The sequence below is a fragment of the Entelurus aequoreus genome, linkage group LG11, assembly GCF_033978785.1.
Source record: "Entelurus aequoreus isolate RoL-2023_Sb linkage group LG11, RoL_Eaeq_v1.1, whole genome shotgun sequence".
NCBI classification, from domain to species: Eukaryota; Metazoa; Chordata; class Actinopteri; order Syngnathiformes; family Syngnathidae; genus Entelurus; species Entelurus aequoreus.
In genome coordinates, this window is record NC_084741.1 from 60,455,720 (window position 1) to 60,481,266 (window position 25,547).

At 37.6% G+C, this 25,547-nt stretch overlaps 1 protein-coding gene across 3 annotated transcripts in view; it reads left to right on the forward strand.

Moving 5' to 3' along the window:
* The window catches only part of zfpm2a (zinc finger protein, FOG family member 2a), a 515,248-nt gene that overhangs the window by 380,030 nt on the left and 109,671 nt on the right, over positions 1-25,547 (forward strand). For all 3 annotated transcript variants that reach the window (XM_062063680.1, XM_062063679.1, XM_062063678.1), the window contains one exon: positions 9,007-9,118. In XM_062063680.1, coding sequence (XP_061919664.1) covers positions 9,007-9,118 — 112 coding nt within the window. The remainder of the gene's footprint in view (positions 1-9,006; positions 9,119-25,547) is intronic.

Consider the following 25,547-nt stretch of genomic DNA (forward strand, 5'->3'; position numbering starts at 1 on the left):
TTAACATACTTGGTGTTGTTGTCCCAGAAAATCTGGAAGATCTAGGCTCAGTAAATTATGCAATTATGGAAAGGGAAATCCCTAACCTTGTATGGTAAAATGTCTATTGCCAACTCGTTAATTATTCCTCAATTTATTTATTTGTTTTTGTCATTACCAGCTCCATCACAAAACTTTTTTAAGATTTATGAGCGGAGGGTCTTCGATTTTGTCTGGAACGGCAAACCAGAAAAGATTAAAAGAAAGGTTTTGTACAAAGAGTATGAATATGGGGGCCGGAACTTCTCAACCTTGAAGCTATGTGTCTGTCTTTAAAAGCATCAATTGTTCCAAAGATGTATTTAAACATTGAGTGGTACACAAATGTCCTGTTGGACAAAAAACATGTACTGTATCAAAAGAAATTGTATCCTTTTTTTACAAGTGATCCCCTCCCAGAGAGTCTGCTGGGAAACATGGCGGGGTGCATAAAGGAAACAATCCACTCATAGTGGTGTTTTCAATTTTATGTGCCAGAAAAAAGAGACGATATTTTGCAGCAGTTAATATGGATGAACTCTAATATTGTAATAGATGGAAAGCCTTTCTTTTGGAAAAATATGTTTGAAAGAGGAATCATTTTTGTCAATGATATTATCAATGAGAATGGTAAAATTATGAAGTATGATGAATTTAGAGCTATGTATGGTGATGCTTGCTCAAGCTTTTCATTTTATCAACTAACTGGAGTAATTGGGAAAAGATGGAAACAAATAATTAATTATGGAACTACTAAATTATTAGTTTGTAAACCTCTAATAAGAAATTCTAGTTGGCAAAAAGGAACTAAAATAAATAGAAAAATATATAATTTTTATTTAATAAAGAAATCTTTGAAGGCTGCCTCATACAACACAAATGGAAAATGGGAGGACTTTTTTGACTGCCCGTTGCCATGGGATGCCATATTCAAACTAATCTATAAAACCACTATCGATGTGCAAAATCGTTATTTTCAAATTAAAATTATTTATAACTTCTTACCCACAGGGAAAATGTTAAAATTATGGAATATGACAGAGTCAGATGATTGCCGATTTTGTTGTCAGGAGCCTGAATCCACCCTGCATTTGTTTTGGTATTGTCATATTGTGTCTTTGTTTTGGGTGGAAGTTGAAAAAATGTGTTTAAGGATTGGTTTGTTTATGAAGCTTAATGTGGTTTCTGTTATTTTAGGACAGTTCATTGACAATCATGATTTAGTCAATTTAATTATAGTACTCGGTAAAATGTTTATTTTTAAGGCCAAAAACAGATATTCACTTAGTATTACTTTCTTTAAAACATTTATTCAGTATTTTCTAACTTTAGAAAGTTACATGGTTGAAAACGATAATGATGCCAAAAAACATTAAAAAAAAGATGAGAAGCCCTCAAAGGCTTATTTTGAAAGTATAATTATGTTTATAGATTATATGATATCTGTTGTTGTGTTCCCTAATTTGAGTGACCTGGACATAATCTGGACTGTACATAAATGCTTATTTTGAAAATATAATTTTGTTTATAAATTATATGCAATCTGTTGTGTTCCCTAATTTTTTTCTGTGTACGTGAATGAAGGTGTGTGTTGCTGAGTCCGACTTGGACATTATCTGGACTGGGCCTGGTTTAAAAAACCCTTTAAACAAATCTAATTTCATTGACAACCTGGTCTGTTGAAGATAAGGCCCTTTTTAAAAAAATAAAATAAAATAAGATAAATAAATAAAAAACATTTTCTTGGATAAAAAAGAAAGTAAAAAAATATAAAAATAATTACATAAAACATAGTAATTAATGAAAATGTTAGTGGACCAGCAGCCTATACAATCATGTGTGCTTCAGGGACTGTGTCCCTTGCAGATGTGTTGTCTATGTTGTGGGAACCAGAATATTGGTAGCAGAAAGAAATAACCCCTTTTGTGCGAGTGGGTGTGGATGAGTGTGCATGGGGAGGGGGGGGGGGTTGTTTGGGTTGATGCACTGATTGAAAGTGTATCTTGTGTTTTTTCTATGTAAATTTAATTTAAAAAAAAAAAAAAAAAATTATTTTTTAATTATTTTTTTTTTTAATTTTTTTTTTTTTTTTTTTTAGAACAGGCCCGCGGGCGACTCATCTGGTCCTTACGGGCGACCTGGTGCCCGCGGGCACCGCGTTGGTGACCCCTGATCTAGGCTATATTAAAGTTACGTCCACAACGCAAACATTCTGCTTCCACTGCAGACAACCCTGTCCATATTGCCTACATCATCACAACATCCGGTTTCGGCAGTGCTGTTCCTGTGGTCAAAATATTTTATTGGTGCCCAAATTTTCGGTGTATCACTAGTCAATACTGCGCAAATGATAGGCTACATATATCCATTCATACTGTAATGATCTGCTAGTGGTAATGTTTTATGTTTGTGTGGTTTTGATGTTCATTGTTCCCTTGATCAGCAACAGACAGTCCGTGCCTGAACGGGGATTGGTGGAGACTGAAGAAGTGTTGTTGTGTGTCTGGGACTGAAACACAGAGACTGATTTGTGTGCAGAGAAGGAATTGTTTTTTAGCATTAAATTTGCAATATAAGTTACAAAGAGCGTCGTACATTGTAAGACTTTTTCTGGAGGCTGCCATACAAGTAAAACAAAATCTTATTTTTAAGGTGTGGCAGTGTGCCCCGATCAGTTACATTAAAGGGAAACTAAGTTTAGAGCAAATACAACCAATAGCAATGCATATTTTTCACTTCCATTATGATACCAATATTGGAGATTTGAATATTGGCCGATATTGATATAAACTTGAAACGATATCAACACGACTCATCCATACTTTAATTATTTTGATGTGTGGAATGTTAGAAAAGGCTTAATCTAGGGCAATTACTCAGAGAACAATGGTATGAAAAACACTAACCTGTTTATTATTATCCGTCTGGAATGGACTTGTGCTTTTTTTAAGTTGAAGTGGAGTAGTAATTGTTTTTAGCAAAACCTAAGTGATGCTCATGACGGAGCAAGTTGAATGATACGGACACGTTTGTGTTTTCTAATATGCTCCTGCCTTCGAGATTTTGTATCTATAAGTAATATGTAACTATAATCAATACTTTTAGACTGCTATATTGTAGAACACTTATTTTGTATATCTAGCGTGTGTGCTATTGTATGCTTAGCTATTGCATGGCTGCTAACTCCTGGTATCCCATGTTTTACATTTTACAAATGACTTGACTAAAAACAAGAAAAGACCAAAAGTGTGTATTTATTGAAGGGCATTTAGATGTTAACTGGCTGCCCAGTATTGCACAAGTGAACACACTGCAGGACTGCTTGCAAGCCAATATAACCCGATACTTGTGTGATATCAATATTAGATCAGGACACCTCTAAGTGAGACATTTAAAATATGTTGTGTGTGACATTCTGATAACAAAATTGCATTTGTGTCAAAATATTTGTCTTTTCTCAATTGAATTTAAATTATGCAAGCAAGTATTTCACTATTGATTAATCACAATTATCAACATTCAAAAGTGTTGTTAATGGATTTTTACTGCACTATGAATGAATGAATACTTTGCACATTTAATAAACTTGAATTGGGAATTTTGCAACCTCCCTCCTGTTGTGTGACTGTTCAATGGAGGATGAGTTTGTTTCTATAAAACCAGTTCAGCCTATGCTCCCTCGCTTCAGGGAAATTATAATTTTCTGCCTGTCAGTCTGTATTTCTCCTTGCCGTGGCCACTTAGGCCAACTGATCCGGTTGTACAAATGTTTTCATTTGCATTTGCAAACACTCCTCCCTGCAGTGACGCCACACTATCTTAATCCTAAATATGTTGCATGCTCTTGTGCGTCTCTTTGTCTTTACGGCGGCTGGTACATGCAGCATGCTTCCAAAGCACATAGGCCACTTTTGTCGCCGTGGATGAGTTATGTAAATCTGCACTGAGAAACTGTCATCACTCGTTTGCGAAAACGGTAAAGCCAAGTAAACCGAAATTGACAGTCCACCCAAGTAATGTGTAATACCTAACATGTGAAAGAACGTATGGTTAAAGTGGTGTTCGGTCTCTGTTGGCTACATTAAGACCAGCTGGAATATCATAAATTCCCAAAGGCTCAGAGGGATGGCAGAAAGGCCTCTCGCTGCTGAATAAGAAATGGCTCCAGTCTGAAGATCTAAGAAAGGGTTAATCTGATTCCCATTTCAGATAGTCGTCCTAGCAACAATCGGCCAGTCTGCCCTGCTCCTTTGACAGGGGTGTGAGATTTTCAGGTTAGCCAGATAGAGGACTTTATTGTGAGGCTAATTTGAAATGTGAAATCCAGGATGACTTAAATTACAGAGGTCGTCTTTCTCTCATCTTCCGCCAAGGCGGGATAAGACGATGCCAAGAGAAGAGTGTGCAATTTACTCTCTGTTTTTTTTTTTTCTTGTAGTGTGCAGAGTAATATGATGTTGAAATCTAATGTCTTCTTTTGAAGTCTGCATTTGTTTCACATTTGTAGCTACAGCTTCCCGTGATCTCTGCGAGATGTTTTCTCTAAAATCAGTTTGTTCTCGAGCCTTTCACTAGATAGAGTTCATGAAAAAAAAGAAATGGACAGAGGAAGAGGAAGAGGAGGGGTCATGCAGACGCACTTGCCCGAGCTCATGTCATGTGCATATCTGTGCCAATTCAGACCTTTAACATGCACAAGTGACATTTGCATTTATCCTTCAAGGTTGTTGCCATGTGCAGGGACTACTTTTTTCCCATTGCATTATGCAAATGAACTGAGTTGAGATTGCATGGCAACCCATTTTCTCAAAGCATTACTATTTCTGTAACACCCTAATGAAGAAGGGCCTCGGGGTTAAAAAGTACTAGCCTTGAAATACTGACAGTTTGCCTTTAAATAATAGACGTTTGTACTCAGGTGCTTGAGCCCAGACTCAAACAACAGCAACGCACAAAGAATGAAAAAAAAAAAACATCAACAAAGGAGAAAAAGTAGAATATGGTGGGGAATTAATAAGGTAAATCTGATGGAACTCTTGTACTATTTTTTTCTCCTCTTAAAAATATCAGTCTTTGACCTCTGACCGAGAAGAAAAATGAGTTTACACATTCAGATACATTTTTCAGCAAATTATAAAACCTCCAACCTCAAATCGCCCTTTGAAATAGATGCTGATCCTCTGACTTCTTCCCTGCTTGTTTCGGGAAATAGTGAGATGATGCTGATAGTGAAGTACACAGTGTACCCAAAGTTCACAACAGAAAACTAAATTCCTTCTCTCTGAAAGACATTTCCTGGGGTTTTTTTCATACTTTTTTTTCAATTCACAGGAATGTAAGGGGCTCTTCTGAAGCCAAAAAATATTTAACAAAATGTAATACCTCAATTTACAAGCTTAATTGGTTCTTTGACAAAGCTCTAACACGAAACAAATTTAATCAGTGCTTGGTCCCCTAAAATATCATAATTTTCAAGATTCAAGATTGTTTATTGTCATATGCACAGTTAAATAAGGCTGAAACGACGCGTCGACATAGTCGACGTCATCGGTTACGTAAATACGTCGACGCCGTTTTTGTGCGTCGACGCGTCGCATATTTACGTCACACTACCGTCATGGCGGAGCGCAAAGCAGACTGTGCGAGCGAGGGGAAAAACGCACGCCAAAAGTCGTCAAAAGTGTGGGAGTATTTCAATACACAGCCTAATAATGTTGTTGTATGCACACTGTGTCGAGCGGAAATGGCCTATCATAGCAGCACAACAGCTATGAACGAACATTTGAAAAGAAAACCATCAACCATCAACTAGTCAATCGTCCGCGTTAGCATACGTTGTCATCATTACACAAAAACATGAATGTGTCATTTGTATCTGCTAGGGGTGTAACGGTATGTGTTTTGTATTGAACCGTTTCGGTACGGGGCTTTCGGTTCGGTACGGGGGTGTACCGAACGAGTTTCTAAGCTAAAGCTAACTTTAGCTGCTAAAGTCTTAACAAGTTGCTTTGCTCCTCTGCCTCTGTCTCAGCACGCAGCATTGTCCCACCCATACAACCATCTGATTGGTACACACGCAGCATTGTCCCACCCACACAACCATCTGATTGGTACACACAAAGCATTATCAGCCAATCAGCAGTGCGTATTCATAGCGCATGTAGTCAGCGCTTCAGCGTCGAGCAGATAGGTGTTTAGCAGGTGAGCATCAGGCAGCGGACTCTCCCCAAATGATAATAAACACCTCCCAGTCAACTACTAATAACATCACTATGAGCCCGTTGACCTACTAGAAACTTAAACTGCAGCTCAGCTCGCTCGCAGTCCTGGTTTGAGGTGAAGGCTAATTAGCTCTCAGTTCCAGCCACATCGACCCCTTCTGAGCGCCTATTTTCAGCTGCTGGGAATATTGTAAACAAGAAAAGAAGCAAAGCAAGTAGACATGCTAACCTTTCTTCATTACAACTGTTAGTCACTCACTGGAATGAGTAGAATTGGTTATTGTGTACTGTGTTGGACTGGATGTTTATTTTGCACATTTTAAAAGCAATACTTAATGTTTACAGTGCTCCAGAATATTTAGATTGGCACTTTTTTGTATTGGATGTTTATCTTTATTTTTGCACATTTTAGCAAATAAGCAATACTTTCACTTTTGTTGAAATGTTTACACTGTTGTTACAGAATATTTCGTTTTGCACTTTTTTGTATTGGATGTTTATCTTTATTTTTGCACATTTTAAAGCAAAATAAGCAATACTTTTACTTTTGAAATGCTTATACTATTGCAGAATATTAAGATTTGCACTGGATGTTTACTTTTATATTTGCACATTAAAAAGCAAATAAGCTACTTTTAATTTGGTTAAATGTTAAAAGTTTTAAATGTTTACATTGTTACAGAATATTTTGTCATGTTGTTGTCAATGTTGACTGAGTGGCCATACTTTTTTTTTTGTAAATAAAAGCCATGCCTTTTGAAAAAACTGGCCTACTTTTATTTTTTCATCTTCATTTTAAATAAAATAAAATAAAAAATAATCGGTAAAAGGAAAAATAATCTATAGATTAATCGGAAAAAATAATCTATAGATTAACCGATTAATCGAAAAAATAATCTATAGATTAATCAATAGAAAAATAATCGTTAGCTGCAGCCTTACAGTAAAACAGACAGTTTGCCGTACAATGAAAATCTTACTTTGCTAGTTTTAACATGTAACATGCCTTTTAAATGGTAAAAATTGAATCCATCGTACTATCCCAGCAGGCACAAGACATTGATATAACGTTGATTATACATACATGTCCTTTAAAACTGACTTCTAAACAATGTTCCAAAATAGTTGTATTTGTAAATTGAGACAACATGGATGTCTAACGTTGGATCTACGTTGGTGGTTGGGAAATGACCAAATTTCAATGGTCAAGTCAACGTCACAACCTGACATTGAATAAACCTTGTTTAAAAAGCATGTTGTTTCAATGTTGTATTTGTGTCGTCGAATACTGGTTGAAAAACTACCAAAATTCAATGGTTAAATCAACGTCAGAACCCGACATTGATTAAATGTCGTCAAAAAGCACGTTGTTTCGACGTTAAGTTTGAGTCGCTCAACGTCAGGACCTAATTCAACAAGTTCTCAACGTTGTTTTAATGTATTGTGCCTGCTGGGATATTACCTCAACTTATGGGCTTAATTAGTTCTGTGACGGAGCTTCTAACTCAAAACACTTGTATCTTCAATCAACATTGCTCACAAAAATTAATTAATTGGTGTTCGGCCACCCAAAAGACCACAATTTTAGCATGAAACATGCCCTTTAAAAAGAAAAACAAACTTTTAAATAAGAAATATTATATTGAAACAATACAATCGAATTTACTACAACCAACTTTAATAGTTTTATCAAGTAACATTAGGGGTGTAACGGTACACAAACATTTCGGTTCGGTACATACCTCGGTTTAGAGGTCACGGTTCGGTTCATTTTCGGTACAGTAAGAAAACAACAAAATATACATTTTTTTGTTATTTATTTACCAAATTTGTAAACAATGGCATAACGTACATATACACTCAGGGTCCATTGCCAGGGTTAATGTGGTCAACATATATAAAATAAAAACTAAATAAGATAAGGCTCAGAATGGTTTCTTAACAAAACCTTTCTACTTATAAAGTGAACCGAACCGAAACCCCCGTACCGAAACGGCTCAATACAAATACACGTACCGTTACACCCCTAAGTAACATAATAATAATGTACATAGTTTACCTGTAATTCTACAGTATCTCCGTCCAGCTGCTTCTTTGTCAAACACATCAGCAGCTTCTCTATATTTTTATAAATACATTTCCGCCATTTAGATATTATTTTAACACCCTAGACTCCTCCTGCTTTAGTATAGTGCAGACTCGCAGTGCTGCGCTCAAATTTGCTTAAACTGTAATTTTATTTTGATGATTTCTTTCTGTAATTCAATGAATATCATCCACTTATTCTCAGCACTGTCCTTCACATAAACTTTCTTCCTTCCAGGGTTAGATAAACAAACACACTGTATGTCATTACTACCTGTAGGCTAATGAAAACAAGTAAGACATGGGGTTTTGGGCGGATCTCACTGCTTGTAACTCAAATGTTTTGTTTGCAACTTAAAGCATGCAAATTAGCAGAGAGTCCGCTCATATCTCAAAACACTCTTAACTTGAGGTCCAACTGTACTGGATTTTTTTTTTTTTTTGGATATCCTGTAGCCTTTTGGCCTCATGTCTTCTCTCCGACGAAACCTGCAGCACTTTGTCACCTAAACACATAAACACAACTCAGTAATCACCTCCGCCAGGTTTAAAAACAGGATTAGCACGAACTTGCTGTAGTCTCTGAATTGTCTTGTTTATGTCCATTCAGAGCTGCGTATTAATGCTTCTTTAATCATGAAAATAAGCTAATGATAAATGTTTGTTATCTGTCCCCATCCAGAAGACGAAGAGCAAGGTCCCGGTGGTGCTGAGCAGTGGCCCCAAGTGGCTGCTGGATGTGACTTGGCAGGGAGCAGAGGACAACAAAAACAACTGTGTGGTGTACAGCAAAGGTAAGCAAGCAACGCAGCATCCTGTTATCTCTCCACACTGCAACACAACACACCACAGCACCGCCGCTAAGACACAGACGATCCACTCAACTCCCACCTGTCTGTCTCCTGGCCTTTTTTTTTTTTACTTTCTCTCTTCTGCGCTACACGCTTCTCCATGCCACAAATGTTCTCAAATGTTCTTAAGGACAAGCACATGCTTGAACATTGCACGCACACACTCCCTGGCTATCGGTTTTTCTCATCCGGCAAGTCATTTATATCACTAAAAGCCTGATTAAAAAGTGAGAAACATCACTTGACACACAAAGTTAATGGTCTTTAGATTTCACAACGTAATTAATGCCTCCTTTCCCCTCCCCCCCCTTATACGGTGTCTTCGAGGAGATAACAAGCGAGGCAGGAATCGAGATCAGGTTGCAAATTCGCCACATATATTCATGTTGTTGGACTGTGTAACTACAAATAAAGCAATAAATACAACAAAGCAATTAATGAGAGCGCTACAGTATGGTGCACAAGTCTAGGCTATTAGGAGTTAATGACATTCACAGTAAATATAAGGGCAGATACAATTAGCAGCTTATGCTGCGCTCCACTGAGTGAGTTACAGTATACTATAGATGGCCATTGCAGCATTGCTTCAGTAAAACAAATAATTTTGTTTCTACCTTAGGGATAGGGATGTAACGATGTGAACATTACATATAACAGTTATTATGACCAAAATGATCACATGTATCATTATTCACGGTACAGTCGTCCCTCGTTTATCGCGGTTAATTGATTCCGGGCATGAAACAAATTGCCACGAAGTAGGAATCATTAAATATATAAATCTAATATTTTCATTGCTACAGTACAAAAAAATTGTTTACGACCTTCTAAATACGCTTTTTGACATTCTGAGAGCTCTCTAGACATGAAATAAACATAAAGTCACCTTTACACTCTTTTAATGCAATGTAGTAGTTGCTGCCTAAGGCTGAGCCAATCAGTGGTCATGATACTAAACAGCGCACTCTGATTGGTTTGGTCAATACTACTGAAGTATTGATATTGAAGTTAATTTAGCCAAAATGCTTAATTTGGGTCAAAAATGTCGTAGAATATGCTTAAAGAGTATTTTAAATCTGTGATGTCATGAAGCCGCAATATTTCAATTACGAGGGACTACTGTATTGCTAGATATTGTATATATATATTGTATTGTTTAACATGCTGCCTCTGATCCAGACACGCCTGTGTGTATTACTTACGTCATCACAACTTTTGGTTTCAACAACATTTTTGGTGCAAAACAAGTCAATAGTACAAAAATATTAATAAAAAAATATATATATAGGAGAATGAGTACGTGTTGTGTGTCTCTTGAGTGAAACCTGGAGATGTGTGTGCACGGAGAAAATACTTGTTAGCATAAGATTGGCTACAAAAGTACACTTTTCTCCACAATCACTTTTATAACTTGCTTTGTGATCTAGAAGCGTTCCCAGATTGCAAATGACACCTTGCCCCACCCTCTCCAAAAGTATCATAATTTATCTTTTTTGAAAACATAAAGTTAAATTTTTTTACTTGAAAACAGACATCACCACTGTTTTTTCCAGACATGGTTGAAAATAAACTTCATAAGCAACATATAGATTCACCCCGTCACAACACACCTCCACACTCTGCGATTGACACACACTTGCATAAAAAAAAGCTGCTTTTACCATCATTTATGTCACTGAATGTCGCACGTCAGTGTTATTATGCGCATGCCACGATTAGATGAAAATAATACTTCAACCCACCTTTTCTTGTGTTTCCTCAAACCAACTCGTACACTAGGAAAGAGATTTATATGACGCCATTCGTCGCGGTTTACCTGACACATAAAACGCGACAAATGGGGGATACACAATCCACTTTAGCCGCCAGACGGCAGTAGTGTTGAATATCTTAAAATGTATTTTGTGGCAATTCCAACTTTGACCTCAGTCGCTCTGTAGATTGGCACTTTCCATCATTTTCAACAGACTGCATTGTAAGATGATTAACCCCCCCATCTTCTTCTCACTCATATGAATCCCTTCACTACTGTAACGTCGCAATGTCGTCGTTCAGCAGCGTATCCAATTTTGGAATGACCCAAATGTCGGGGAAAAATAAACACAAAAGTACTTTTGATTTATAATATTTATTTTATAAACATAGAGCTGGTGGGAGGGCAATAAATGAGAAGAAATATATTGAAGATCCTGTGGCAGCAGTCTCGCTCAGCAAAGAGGGAGTAGGCTTGCCGACACAGAATGTTCAAGAATGCCCACATATGTACGTCCATCGTCATCATGCATGAACCCTATGACTTGACGCTTTGGTCATTGTTTGTATAAGTCCGAAAATATGAAAATCACCATAGGTCCCCTTTAAGTAAATGTAGCGGAGTAAAGTTAGTATGAAAATATCACTGTGTCTAAGGGGGTGTTTACATCTTGCCTTGGTTCATTGTCAAGAACAGGGTTTAAAAAGGTGGTGACCGCTGCTGTAAAAACACAAGAGGCTATATCAGGGGTGTCAAACGTATATGGCCCACGGGCCTTAATCCGGCCCGCAAAATGAGTTTGCTAAGTAAAAAAATTAGCTGCAATTTTTTAATGAAAAAAACTGCTGTTCTAAATGTGTCCGTTGGATGTCACAATAGCAATTTCAGCATGAACCACATCCACATCACACCGTTTAAAGATGACGTCTCAGCTGACTTTAAGTGCCCTCTGGATTGGCTTCCGCTACTCCAATCAGCGCAGGTGCAAGCAATCAGCTGCTCCTTTTGTGGCTGGCAGCAGACTAATGCTGTAGCGACACACAATAACTTATTTCATTGTAAATTATCCACTCAACAGATAAAATAACGAAATGGTAAGATGCAAAGACTTAAGTCAACATGACTATCATCGTTGTAGTTAAAATTCTGTGCAGCACTCGCAGTTTGTTGACGGCACGGTGTGCACAATGAACTCCATTCTAAAAATGTGTGTTTCTAAATGTTTTCTTTGATGTCATTTATTTTAGGCTTAAATCTACCATGTTCACATTGGTTAAGTTTGTAGTTATGTTACCTTTAATTTGGCTATTATTGTGTCATTTTGACCATTGTTTTGATTATATCATAATTGTAATATTTGAATGATGATAAATGAATGTGTTGTGGCAGTTGTGGATGTTTGAGGAAACACTAGGTTGCTTTTCCAAACACGTCTTTAATGGTGAACTGCCAACATAAGAATGCTGAACAAGAAGTGCTTAAAGTTTATTGGCTTTGTAAAAACACTGAGACAAAGTCTAAGTTCATTGCGTTCATCATGGTGTTTTGAAACTACACAATTTTTTTTTCCTCATAATTTTTGTGTTTGCCAAAAGTAGTATTTGTAATGTGTACATTTTCAGAATGTGTTTGTCCAATTTTTGGGCAAAGTAAGACAAAGAAAACAATTTTGAAGTTGTCTTTATTTTTTAAATTATGATGCCATTATTTTCCCAGTTGGGCCTGCGTGGGAATAGATTTTCCTCCATGCAGCCCCTGAGCTAAAATGAGTTTGACACCCCTGGGCTGAATAATCCACTGCCATAATTTCCTCAGTGTGCTGAATTGTGTCCAAGCAAATTGTAGAGCGCATGTTGCAGATCGTACAACAGGATGCTTAAAAAGTGTGGACAGACGGGACACTTCTGAAGTGTCCCGTCTAATAAACTCACCTGGCTTCTACAACCATAATTGGGTTTTTACGGGTGTTAACGAGTGAGGCACAACAAAATAAATACATAAATAATGATATGTGTTTGGGATTGCGCGGGGTGAAGAAAAGAGTCTCCATTTATCGCTCTTCAAAAATGATTACCCATGACAATACACCCAAAGCTGAACTGGAGCTTCTTCTGCCTCAAAGTGAATAAGTGGCAGGAGTGGGATTTGCAACCCGGATTTTCGGTCTACGAATTCTCATCTACTAATCACTAGACTGCTCTGGGGAGTTATCCTCTTAACCGGCTACTTAACTTTGTGCTCTTTATCACCAGATCATTAAAGTTTTGATAAGCTGTTAAAGAAGATTATGCACTTCTTTAAAATCTTCTAATCGTTTTGCAAGCAGACTTACTGTATGGAACAAAAATGGAGGACCAATAACAGGATTTGTTCCTTTTTTGTTTGTTTGAGCAGGACAATTTGCTCTGCCAATCTTCATACATGCATGATGAGGTTGCATCTCACATAACATGTGCAGCATCACTTACATAAGTGTGTGTCGCTTTGTTTGTCACTTTCATTTTGACCTTAATGAATTAGTCTCCCCCCCGTTGATTAGTGACACTTGTTCTGCATTAGGTTTTGTATTGGAAAATCCTCCAAGCGAATCATTGAACCCTGATAGAATTTAAAGAAGTAGTTTACATGTTGTATCGGAAGTCAAATATCTTCTGCTACGTCACATTAACAGTTTCAAAAACATCAGTCAACAGCGTTATTTGTCATTCCTAAATATTTTTGTATTGCAGTAATGCAAGGATTTTTTTAAACAGTTTTCCAGCTGTACTTTATACCAGTGGTCCCCAACCACCGGGCCGCGGCCTGGTACCGGTCCGTGGATCGATTGGTACCGGGCCGCACAAGAAATAAAAAGAAATAAAAATTTGAAAAATATATATATATTTTTTGTATTAAATCAACATAAAAAACACAAGATACACTTACAATTAGTGCACCAACCCAAAAAACCTCCCTCCCCCATTTACACTCATTCACACTCATTCGCACAAAATGGTTGTTTCTTTCTGTTATTAATATTAATTTTAAAAAAATGTAAAAAAAATTAAACCTTTTTTTTTTTTTTTTTTTTGGTCATAAAAAAATACAATCATGTGTGCTTATGGACTGTATCCCTGCAGACTGTATTGATATACACTGCCGTTCAAAAGTTTGGGGTCACATTGAAATGTCCTTATTTTTGAAGGAAAAGCACTGTACTTTTCAATGAAGATAACTTTAAACTAGTCTTAACTTTAAAGAAATACACTCTATACATTGCTAATGTGGTAAATGACTATCCTAGCTGCAAATGTCTGGTTTTTGGTGCAATATCTACATAGGTGTATAGAGGCCCATTTCCAGCAACTATCACTCCAGTGTTCTAATGGTACAATGTGTTTGCTCATTGGCTCAGAAGGCTAATTGATGATTAGAAAACCCTTGTGCAATCATGTTCACACATCTGAAAACAGTTTAGCTCGTTACAGAAGCTACAAAACTGACCTTCCTTTGAGCAGATTGAGTTTCTGGAGCATCACATTTGTGGGGTCAATTAAACGCTCAAAATGGCCAGAAAAAGAGAACTTTCATCTAAAACTCGACAGTCTATTCTTGTTCTTAGAAATGAAGGCTATTCCACAAAATTGTTTGGGTGACCCCAAACTTTTGAACGGTAGTGTATATTGATATATAATGTAGGAACCAGAAAATACCACCCCCCTCGGTCCGTGGAACACATTTTCAAGCGTTGACCGGTCCGCAGTTACAAAAAGTTTGGGGACCACTGCTTTATACCATATTTTTGACCTCGGGCCCCAACTATTACACAACAGAGGGTGTTGAAGCCCACTATAATAGTAACACTGAATTAGTAATCTTACTCTTGATTTTAATCATATTCAATAATTATATATAACCTACTTACTGTTTAACATGATAAACCTTGTCAAATGATATGAAACCATGTGTTATTATTACTATGTGTTAAGATTATCATCAAGGCTTAGGTCAAGTTGATTAGAAAAATAAATACTAACCAAATATACTACATAAGAAGGGACTCAAAAAACTGATGGAAAAATACATTTACATACAAAATATGTTGTGGTAAAATAAATACGCTAAATTAATAATAAGTATGTTTCTTAACCAATAAAATTAACATGCAAATGAAAATGCAGCTCCATGACTTTAGTCATAATTTTTGCACTTGGGAAACTTCTTTTTGACTTTAGCTACAGACTTCTTTTATGTTTGATATTGTCGTTACTTCCGCAAGTAGTCAAAAAGTCTATTACAACTGAGTACCACTGTGGCCAATACGGACCACAGTTGAAAAACTAATATTTTTTGACGGCCCTCGAGGGAGAGCTTGCGGACCATCAATGGTTGAGAAACACTGCCTTATACTATGCCACGAACTAAAACTGTTAGAATGTTTCTCCTTAAAGAGGACCCACGATGAATTTTGTGTTTTCTGACCTAAACGGTAAATGTTGGATTCTGGTTTGAAACAATGCCAAAGCATCAAATCATAAGGTTTACAAGTTTGGGCGTGAGCTTGCACGCGGTTTTGGATGCTTCGATTCGCGGGGTTTTGCAGTCTGGCTAAGTTGTGACGTCACAGTAAGGTGGACTTACTTACCCCCTCTGCTTCAGTCTATGAGGAAACACACAAAAAAGGTGAGAAAGTATTATTCTCTTATAATTGTGGCATGCAAAAACGCAGTGACATAAAGGCTGCTAAAAGCAGCTGATTTTTATCCAACTCTGAATCAATCAAAAAGTATGGAGGTATACCTAATGTTGTGACCAGGTGAATCTATATCATGTTTGTAAAGTTTATTTTCAACTGTGTCTGAAAATAAAATTGCGGTGACAACTTTAAGATATATATTTAAACTGTACATTTTCAAAAGATAAATATGATACTTTTTAAAACTTGGTTTTATTTGCAATGTGGAAACGCCTCCAGAATCAGATATCTTTCAAAAAGATTCAAAAATCGCGTTATAAAAATGACTGCATAGCCAATACATTTTATATCCAAAGCACAAGGAAGTGTTTTCAATTATTTATAGGTCCCTTTTTAAATTTTTCATCAATGACTGAATGAAACTTTTCAATCATTTTTTTTCCCACACAGATCTGTGTCTAAATGAATTGTATTGCCAAAATTCTTACACATTTTTGCTCTTGGCACATTTTTTGTGCACTGGGATGGAGTTTTAGAAAATGTGTTTGATGCTATTGAATGTCTTCAGCTCTTGAGAGCAAAGTCCGTCTGGGGCTCGATTTATTCCGCCATTTTTCTTCTGCGCCTGTGTTAAAATGTTTCAACATGCATGCATATGTGTGTGTATGCGTGTGCGTGCGTGTGTGTGTGTGTGTGTGTGTGTGTGTGTGTGTGTGTGTGTGTGTGTGTGTGTGTGTGTGTGTGTGTGTGTGTGTGTGTGTGTGTGTGTGTGTGTGTGTGTGTAATGTAGGTGGGTGGGTGGGTGCAGCCTCTGTAGGGGACTGTGTAATGAAAAAATAAAATAAAATGCAAAACATTGAATTTAATATTGAATTGTGGTCGTTTTGGAGCTGGAATGCGTAGATTGCAGTGTGGGTTGATTAAAGCCTCCAACTGCAACTTTCCTTCCACCTTGAAAAGCTGGGGTCCAGATTGTTTATATCTCCACCCTGTGCTGCTTCCCCCTCTGTCAGCTGCTTCATTGCTCCTTGAGATGTGTTACTTATGAAAAACAGCGAATATCTCACTGCACAGTATGCTCACATAATATGTTTTGGCTCACGTTTCAGTGGTCTCGCCTTTCTTTATGGCTGCTTGCAAAGATAGTAGCCGTTCACTTTGGATGCCTGCCAGCGTGAATCTGACTGCTGATTGGTTTGAGTGGCTACAGAGTACTATTGTGTGTTCTGCCCTGAGATTTCTGCTTATACACTTTGTAGGACTGCTCATCATTTGTCCGCAACACTTCCAGAAGTGAGATGAATATATGAAGTGGCAGTAAAAGTGAAAATGATTCAGCTCTAAGAGCAGTGTTTCACAGCCCTCTCCTCGCATCCTGCCATTCCTCCATTATTTACATTTTGCAGGATGCCACTTGTTTTATGGACAAACATAAACCGCAGTATAACAACGAGAACTATATAACATTCATTCCCTGTGTCCCTTTAATATCAGCGCTCAGAATTAAAGTATATATATATATCTCTTAAAATAAATGATAACTACATAAAATTACATGGACAAACACACACAAATACAGTATATTTTATATCTAGAGAGAAAGGAAAACACAAGAAAACCTCCCTTATTTTAGAGTCTGGAGGTTGGCAAATATGCTTATATATAATGAATGAAGTGGAAAATGGAACAAGCAGCAGGATGGTTGGGTTAGGTCCCCCACAGGGTGCCCTAGGTAATCAGCACCATGACATGCACTTGTCATAGTGTAACAAAATAGCAACTATATTTTTAGTATTTTTTAGCTTTTAAAGTGAGTTTTTTTCTAAAACAATTGCAAAGACTAGGTGTGGTGAAATGTGTCCTCTGCATTTGACCCATCCACTTGTTCACCCCCTGGGAGGTGAGAGGAGCAGTAGGCAGCAGCGGTGGCCACGCTCGGGAATAATTTTTGGTGCTTTAACACCCAATTCCAATACTTGATGCTGAGTGCCAAGCAGGGAGGTAATGGGTCCCATTTTTATGGTCTTTGGCATGACTCGGCCGGGGTTTGAACTCACAACCTACCGATCTCAGGGCGGACACTCTAAAAAATAGCTGAATATTTGCAAAGTTACAGAATAGTCTTGTTACGTACGACGGGGGAAGGAGACGACACAACGGCAGGGATCAGTTCAAGAGGTTTATTGAACCTGATGATAATGTTTTGGGGTGTGTGTGCTACTCCAAGTAAATGGTGCAAGACGATGAGTAGAATTAACAATGTAAATGTTACCAGAGTTTGTTGTATGTGCGTGTTGGATTAATCCTTCGTCAGGCCAAAGGAGCAAGGCGAGAAGGGCAGTCTGTGGGAAGCAAGCGGTCGGGGGCTGGAGAGAAGCAACAAGGTCCGTATCCAAGCAGGGGTCGAGGATCGAGGGAGGCAATCCAGAATCCAGAGGGAAGTCGAGGCACACCGCTCGATCACGGGAAACAGGGGAAGCACTGCGGGGAACACAAAGGACATAAGACACGGGAACAGGGAAGGCACAGAGAGAGAGCAAGTATGCAGGAGGGAAGCCAGAGACGGGATGCTTACTACGAGGAGTGAACTACAGTCCGGCACTGGATCTTCAGGTTCGCTGGTCTTTATGCTGTCTGTCTTCATTAGTCCCAGGTGCACTGATTGTAGATTGCCTGCAGCCTTGCAAGAGTGTGGCCTTCTAGCAGAGGTGCCGGCAGAGCTTGCCGCCGATGACATGCGGGATTGCGCGGGCGCCGAGACAAGTCTAGAGTAGAGGTCCCCAACCACCGGTCCAGGGACCGGTACCAGTCCATGATGACATCTGCTGCCGGGTCACACAGAAACATTAAATCATTTATAAACGACTGCATTTTCTCCGACTTAACTTTCGCCTGTCCCAGTCAACACACAAATAAAGTGTTCATAGATGCATAGTAAAACTACTGGTGGAAATTAGCCCTTTGTTATATTTGTTATATCTTCATATCCGGCAGGTGGATGGTATATAGCAGTGTTTCTCAAACTTTTTGCACCAAGTAGTACCTCAAAAAACACTTGGCTCTCCAAGTACCACCATAATGACCAACATAAAAATGCAGTAGTATAGTAGGCCTAAGTATTCAAAGTATAATGAATAATTTTGGCCATTGTAACATTACAAACAATGCACAAATATCATTAATGATACTCCATATACAAGTGTTTTTAAACCTTTTTTGAGCCAAAGCACTTTTTTTTCATTGAAAAAATCCAGAGGCACACCACCAGCAGAAATCATTAAAAAATTAAACTCAGTAGACAAACAGTTTTTGTCGCAATTGTTACATATGTCTTTAAACCATAACCAACCATGCATCACTATAGCTCTTGTCTCAAAGTAGGTGTAGTGTCTTGACCTGTCACATCACGCCGTGACTTATTTTGAGTTTTTTGGTGTTTTCTCGTGCGTAGTGTTTTAGTTCTTGTCTTGCGCTCCTATTTTTGGTGGCTTGTCCTGTTTTGTTGGTATTTTCCTGTTGCAGTTTCATGTCTTCCTTTGAGCGCTATTCCCCGCACCGGCTTTGTTTTAGCAATCAAGAATATTTATGTTGTTGATATCTTTTTTTGTGTGGACATTGTTGATTGTCCTGTCATGTACGGATGTACTTTGTGGACACCGTCTCTGATCCGCACGCTGTAAGTCTTTGCTGTCGTCCAGCATTCTGTTTTTGTTTACTTTGTAGCCAGTTCAGTTTTGCATAGCCATCCCTAAGCTTCAATGCCTTTTCTTAGGGGCACTCCCCTTTTTTTTTGTTTTGGGTTTAAGCATTAAATACCTTTTTACCTGCACATTGCCTCCCGCTGTCGTATGCATGTTGTGATCACAACAAACCATTGTCGTCTCACACGACGTATGTCCGTCATCTACAAAGCAATTAGCTCCCGGCTGCCACCTACTGATATGGAAGACTATTACATGGTTACTCTGCCGAGCTCTAGACAGCGCCGGCACTCAACAACAACACATTATTTGCAGATTATAATTACTGGTTTGCAAAAAATATTTTTAACCCAAATAGGTGAAACTGCATAATCTCCACGGCACACCAGACTGTATCTCACGGCACACTAGTTGAAAAACACTGCCATATACAGTACATATTTAAGACTTCTTTGGCATACCACTAGATAGAGCCCACGTACCACTAGTGGCAGAGTCGTGTGTAAAGAGAGCACGATTTCAGGCAATCTCCTCAATGATTGGCCAAAAGGCACTCACATGACTACAGGACGCCATGACTGCTACTAACTGAGCTAATGCTATGTGTTTGCAACGCTTCCTTGTTAGTTTTTTGACGTGTACATGCCATGTTGTTCAGCATGGGGCTGCTCCACCCGTGAGAATTGTGGAAAGATTTTATATCGCCTTTCCAACAACCCGGAAAGAAGAAAATTATGGTAAGTGAAGGTTCGCCATCAACACTGGAAAGCCATCAATTATAGCGTCTTGTGCAACGTAAACACATGACACAAGGTCTGTGTTTTGTTCAGGAGAAAACACACAGACGTTAATACAAATAATAACAGAATAAATGAATACATTAAAGAGATGGTTTGACAAACACAGACTATATTTGAATCTCAGTCAAACTAAAATAATGCAGTTCAGTAGCATTGAAAAAAAGTCAAACATAAATACAAATGGACCAACATTGAAATTTTGGGTGTAATAATTGATGAGAAAATAAACTGGAAATCTCATATAAAAAAAATATACAACATAAAGTGGCAAGAAATACTTCAATAATGAATAAAGCAAAATATGTTCTGTACCAAAAATCACTCTATATTCTCTACCGCTCGCCAGTGTTACCATATCTGAGTTAGTGTGCAGACATTTGAGGAAATAACTACAAAAGAACACTTATTTACTTAGCACGTTACAAAATAGAAAGATCAGTTAGAATAATGCGTAACGTGTGATACATGCAGTAATTACAAATACATTGGAGGCAGCCACCACAGTTGACATACTTCACACAAAAGTCACAGTTCTCCGTGATTGTCGGTCCAAACCTAATGAAGAGTTTGGCAAAGTTTTCATTTTTTTTATTTTTTGTGCATTTTTTTTACACGGGTCGTGTTATAAAGCCTGCTAGTCACAAAACACTGCAGGAATGGAGCAGCAGAGTACGTCAAATACGGCCGCAAAATTATACTTTCATGAAATTAAAACATGTTTTATTGTAAGTTAGTAAGCTGGAGCATGTTCAGAGCTATATATAGATGTTTTATTTCGGTTTGTTTTGTCAGAAAAACTAACATGACAGCGAGAGCAATTGCATGCATCCAGACACAGCCGCACGCGTCCTTGGTAGCAGTCAAGGCGCCTGTTGTTTAGTTGGCCGTACTCTCTTTATACATGACTTTGACTCGTGGTACCACAGTTTGAAAATCACTGGTATAAAGCAGGGATGTCAAACATGTGGCCCGCGGGCCTTTCAATTTGGCCTGCGAGATTAGTTTGCGAAGTGTAAAATTTAACTGCATTTTTAAATGAAAGAAACTGCTGTTCTGAAAGTGTCAATTGGATGTCACAATAGCAATTCTGTTAAGCAAGCAAATAGTTTATATTGGGGTGAACAAGTATACCAAGTAAGAGGTACACGATAAAGCCGGTATGCGACTCCTCCCCCTTGACCCAATGTAAAACAAACGCGAGTAAAATAAACAATTTTTCACCTGACTTAAAATGCTGGATGAGAAACTGCACAATTGATATAATTCTGTGCAAATTTAAAGAAAGTCAACAATGGAAATGACAAATGAGGTAGATGATACACAGAAGCGGTTTTTTTTATGCTTCATTTTGTTTTCGTTCAATCATAGATGGGCTGTGACTTCAAGTTTAATTGGTTTAAAGAAACACTGAGATTACGTCTAATTTAATTTAGTTCTTAATGGTGTTTTTGAAACTGCACCATTTTTTTTCCCTCAGAATTTTTTACTAACTCAAAGTGTTTTGTCAAGAGGATTATTTGTGATATGTACATTTTCAGAATGTCCTTGTTCTATTTTGGGCCAAAGTAAAACAAAGAAAACAATCTAAAGTTGTCGTAGTTGTATTTTTAAGTTATTATGCCATGATTTTACCCGTCCTGTCCACGTGGGAATAGATCTTCCTCCATGCAGCCCCTGAGCTAAAATGAGTTTGACACCCCTATACCATCAACCTTCTTGGTACCATCTCATTGCAAATAAACAAGCCCAGGGCTCCCACTAATTTGACGTGATGGTGAGTTGTATTTTTCATGCCCTTATTTTTGCTGCATTTATCTGCCACACGTGGAAGGATAGCCCGTGAAAAATAATGCCTTCAATAAACCGGTCCCTAGTGTAAAAAAGGTCAGGGACTCCTGAGTGAGGGCTGCAGCTATAGATTATTTTAGTTAGTGAGTAATATATTAATTAGTTTGTACAATTAATCGAGTACTTGATTCAAACACACTTTCTAGCCTCTTTGCATAGGAAAATAGTTGAAATGCTTTCCATAACTTTCATGGGTTTCATGTTTACTCAGTATTACTGCATTATTTTGTTTGTGCATTCATCGTCACACATCACTCCTTAAATTGAGCTTATTGTTGCAATGTTATCAAGACTCCACTATTGAAGGTAATCACAATGAATACATATACAGTATACTAATTATTGTGTTGGAAAGTGTGTACATTTGTGGGAACAATCATAGGACATTTCTTTACAACCCAAGTTTGTGTTAATGTATGTTTCTACTCCATTGCTGCAGTGGTCATTTGATAGCAGAGTTTCAATCTCTAAAATGTAGAAGGCTTTATGATTATATTCTCAAAAGAACAAAGAAACAAGCCTAGGGCTCCCACTAATTTGGCATGATGGTGAGTTGTATTTTTCATGCACTTATTTTTGCTGCCACACGTGGAGGGCTGGTTTGTGAACAATAATGCCTACAATAAACCGGTCCCTAGTGTAAAAAAGGTCGGGGACTCCTGGTCTAAAATAAAAGCGAGGGCTGCAGCTGCAGATTATTTTAGTTAGTGAGTAATATATTAATTAGTTTGTACAATTAATCGAGTACTTGATTAAAACACACTTTCTAGCCTCTTTGCATAGGAAAATAATTGAAATGAAAAAATATATTTTCTGCTTTCCATAACTTTCATTCCTTTTTGTCTAATAAACGATCAACAACATTTAAAATTGTACTTTTAAAATATGTGCATTAATTTAAAAAGAAGTGATTATTTATTTTAGAATAATTGCTATAGTATGAAAAGGGGTAGGATGCTGTAATGAAACAACTGGAATTGTGTGATGCACTACAGTGTATTGTATGCATGTTCGAAATAAACTGAAACTGAACTGAACTGAAAAAAGTGTAGAAACTGTGTTTTTAAAGTTTTAAAGTCTAGATTTTAGAATGATTTGTAAATAACACTTAAACGAATAATCATTGCAACAGAATATAAATCAAACCCTTACCTAAATAAATGATTAATGTCTTAGTTTAGGGTTTTATTTTGGGTTTCATTTTTACTCAGTATTATATACTGCATTATTTTGTTTGTGCATTCATCGTCACGCATCACTTCTTAAATTGAGCTTATTGTTGCAATGTTATTAAGACTCCACTAATGTAATCACAATGAATACATATACAGTATACTAATTCTTGTGCTGGAAAGTGTGTACATTTGTGGGAACAGTCATAGGACATTTCTTTGCAACCCAAGTTTGTGTTAATGCATGTTTCTACTCCATTGCTACAGTGGTCATTTGATAGCAGAGTTTCGATCCCTAAAATGTAGAAGGCTTTATGATTAAATTCTCAAAATAAGAAGCAGCAAGGGTCCTGAAGTGACATTGGTGTAGTGCAATATCTGCTTTTCTCGGGCCTTCACTGTGGCCCTGTTTGTTTTACATTAAACTCCCTTGAAGAGCCTTAGCAGCCAGCCATTACTAAAGCGCTCAACTCTACCACTGTGCTAACTCATTATCGAGAAATCCACCTGGAACTCCCACAATGCTCTCCTCCACACTCTGACAATTTCTTTGAAGCGCAGAAGTTCTGGAAACAGGCTGCAAGTCTGCAGAGTAATTATGTGTTACAGTAAAGAGTGGAGCGCCAGGAGTGAACGAGGATGACAGACAGGGACCCGGAGAGAAAGATAGGAACCAGTTGGGAATTTTCTGTGCAGATAAACAACAGATTGATAGAGAAAGTGAAAAATAGAAGACATTTAACAAAGACTCGTTGTGAATTCTCCCTGATTGGAACACTTTTGGTTGTGTCAAGCTGTTGGTGAAAGATACAACCTGTATTATCCTTTACTCTGAACGATCACTCGTCAAGTAACTCCAACATGAATATTGAAAACAAAAATGTTATGTATTTATCTTTTACAGTGTTTGTGGGATTTTCCTTATGCAAATTGCAGTGTTTGATATGCAGAACAAACTGGGGAGTTTCCATATTTAAATAAGAATAATAATTACCATTATCCTTCTACAAAAAACTATTGCATACATCAGGGGTGTCAAACGTACGGATCCGGCCCGCGAACCGGTTTTATCCGGCCCGCGGGATGACTTTGCCAAGTAGAAAAATGAGCCGAAATTTTGGAATGAAAAAAACTGCTGTTCTAAATGTGTCCACTAGATGTCGCAATAGCAATTAATTGTATCTTTGTAGATTATGCTACATACTGTGTGTCAAATAAATAAATAAACCACATGGCACAGTCGCCAATCAAACTGCTTTACTGTAAGGTCGGCCGCCGCCTCCTTCCTGAAGCTTCTTTTTGGAACTACCTCAGGTTGAAAAATGTTACCAGGAAGAATGTTGTCGGGTTTTTTTTGCACCAGTCGAGGAAAATGAGCAAACTACGTAAATAACATCCTGTAATTTGATTTTGATATATTTTATCTTGATAGATTGAAATTTAGCACCAACGAGTTGACTGATGAACATTATAGCATATTTTATTCAGACAAATAAAGGTAGAATACTATTAACTGCAACATGTAAGTGTAAAAAACAACATTATGATTCATACATTTTCAGAATTTGCTTGTTCTATTTTTAAACAAAGAAAACAATCTGAAGTTGTCTTTATTTTTAAGTTATCGTGCCGTGATTTTACCAGTCCGGCCCACTTGGGAGTAGATTTTTCTCCATGTGGCCCCCGATCTAAAATTAGTTTGACACCCCTGGCATACATCATAAATAGGGGTGGAAATCGTTGAGCAGCTAATGATCTGACTATGATTCTGGGGCTGCGATTCGATTGTAAATTGATTACTGATGCATCTTTATTTATGTTCATATATGTAAGGGTCCTCCTTTGGCTGCTTTGACTTGAACATGCATACAATTACAATATGGTATGTCACATGTTTACAGTTTCTTAATACAACATTACCAGACATGTCCACCTTAAGCACACAGCTCAAAGAGGTATGTAGTATCTAGGGCTGCATGATTTTAAGAAAAAAAATATTTTTTTCTCCAAAATTGCAATTGCAATTCCAATTGTGAATTTTATATTTTATACATAGAAATGCATAAAACTGCAAAAATAAAGAGTGAAGGAAAACATGTTACTTTTAGACAGTCAATCCACATATTTGTGTCCCAAGGTGCCACACATTAGAACAGTCCTTCTCAAATATTGGGGCGTGACTGCAGGGAACATGCTTTTTTTGCTGTACCAGAATATGATGACGTGTACGTAGCACTTGGCTTCACTGTAACCACGGTGGGAGACAAAGAACGACTGGTGTGTTGTTTCCTTGAAAGTTAATAAGCTTACCATGTTACGCAGAGGTATAGTTATAACAATTTTATAGACAAATTATACGCAAAATATTTTCTTCTTCCTCAGGGGGGCGTATCAGAAAATAATTGAGAAACACTGCAATAGAA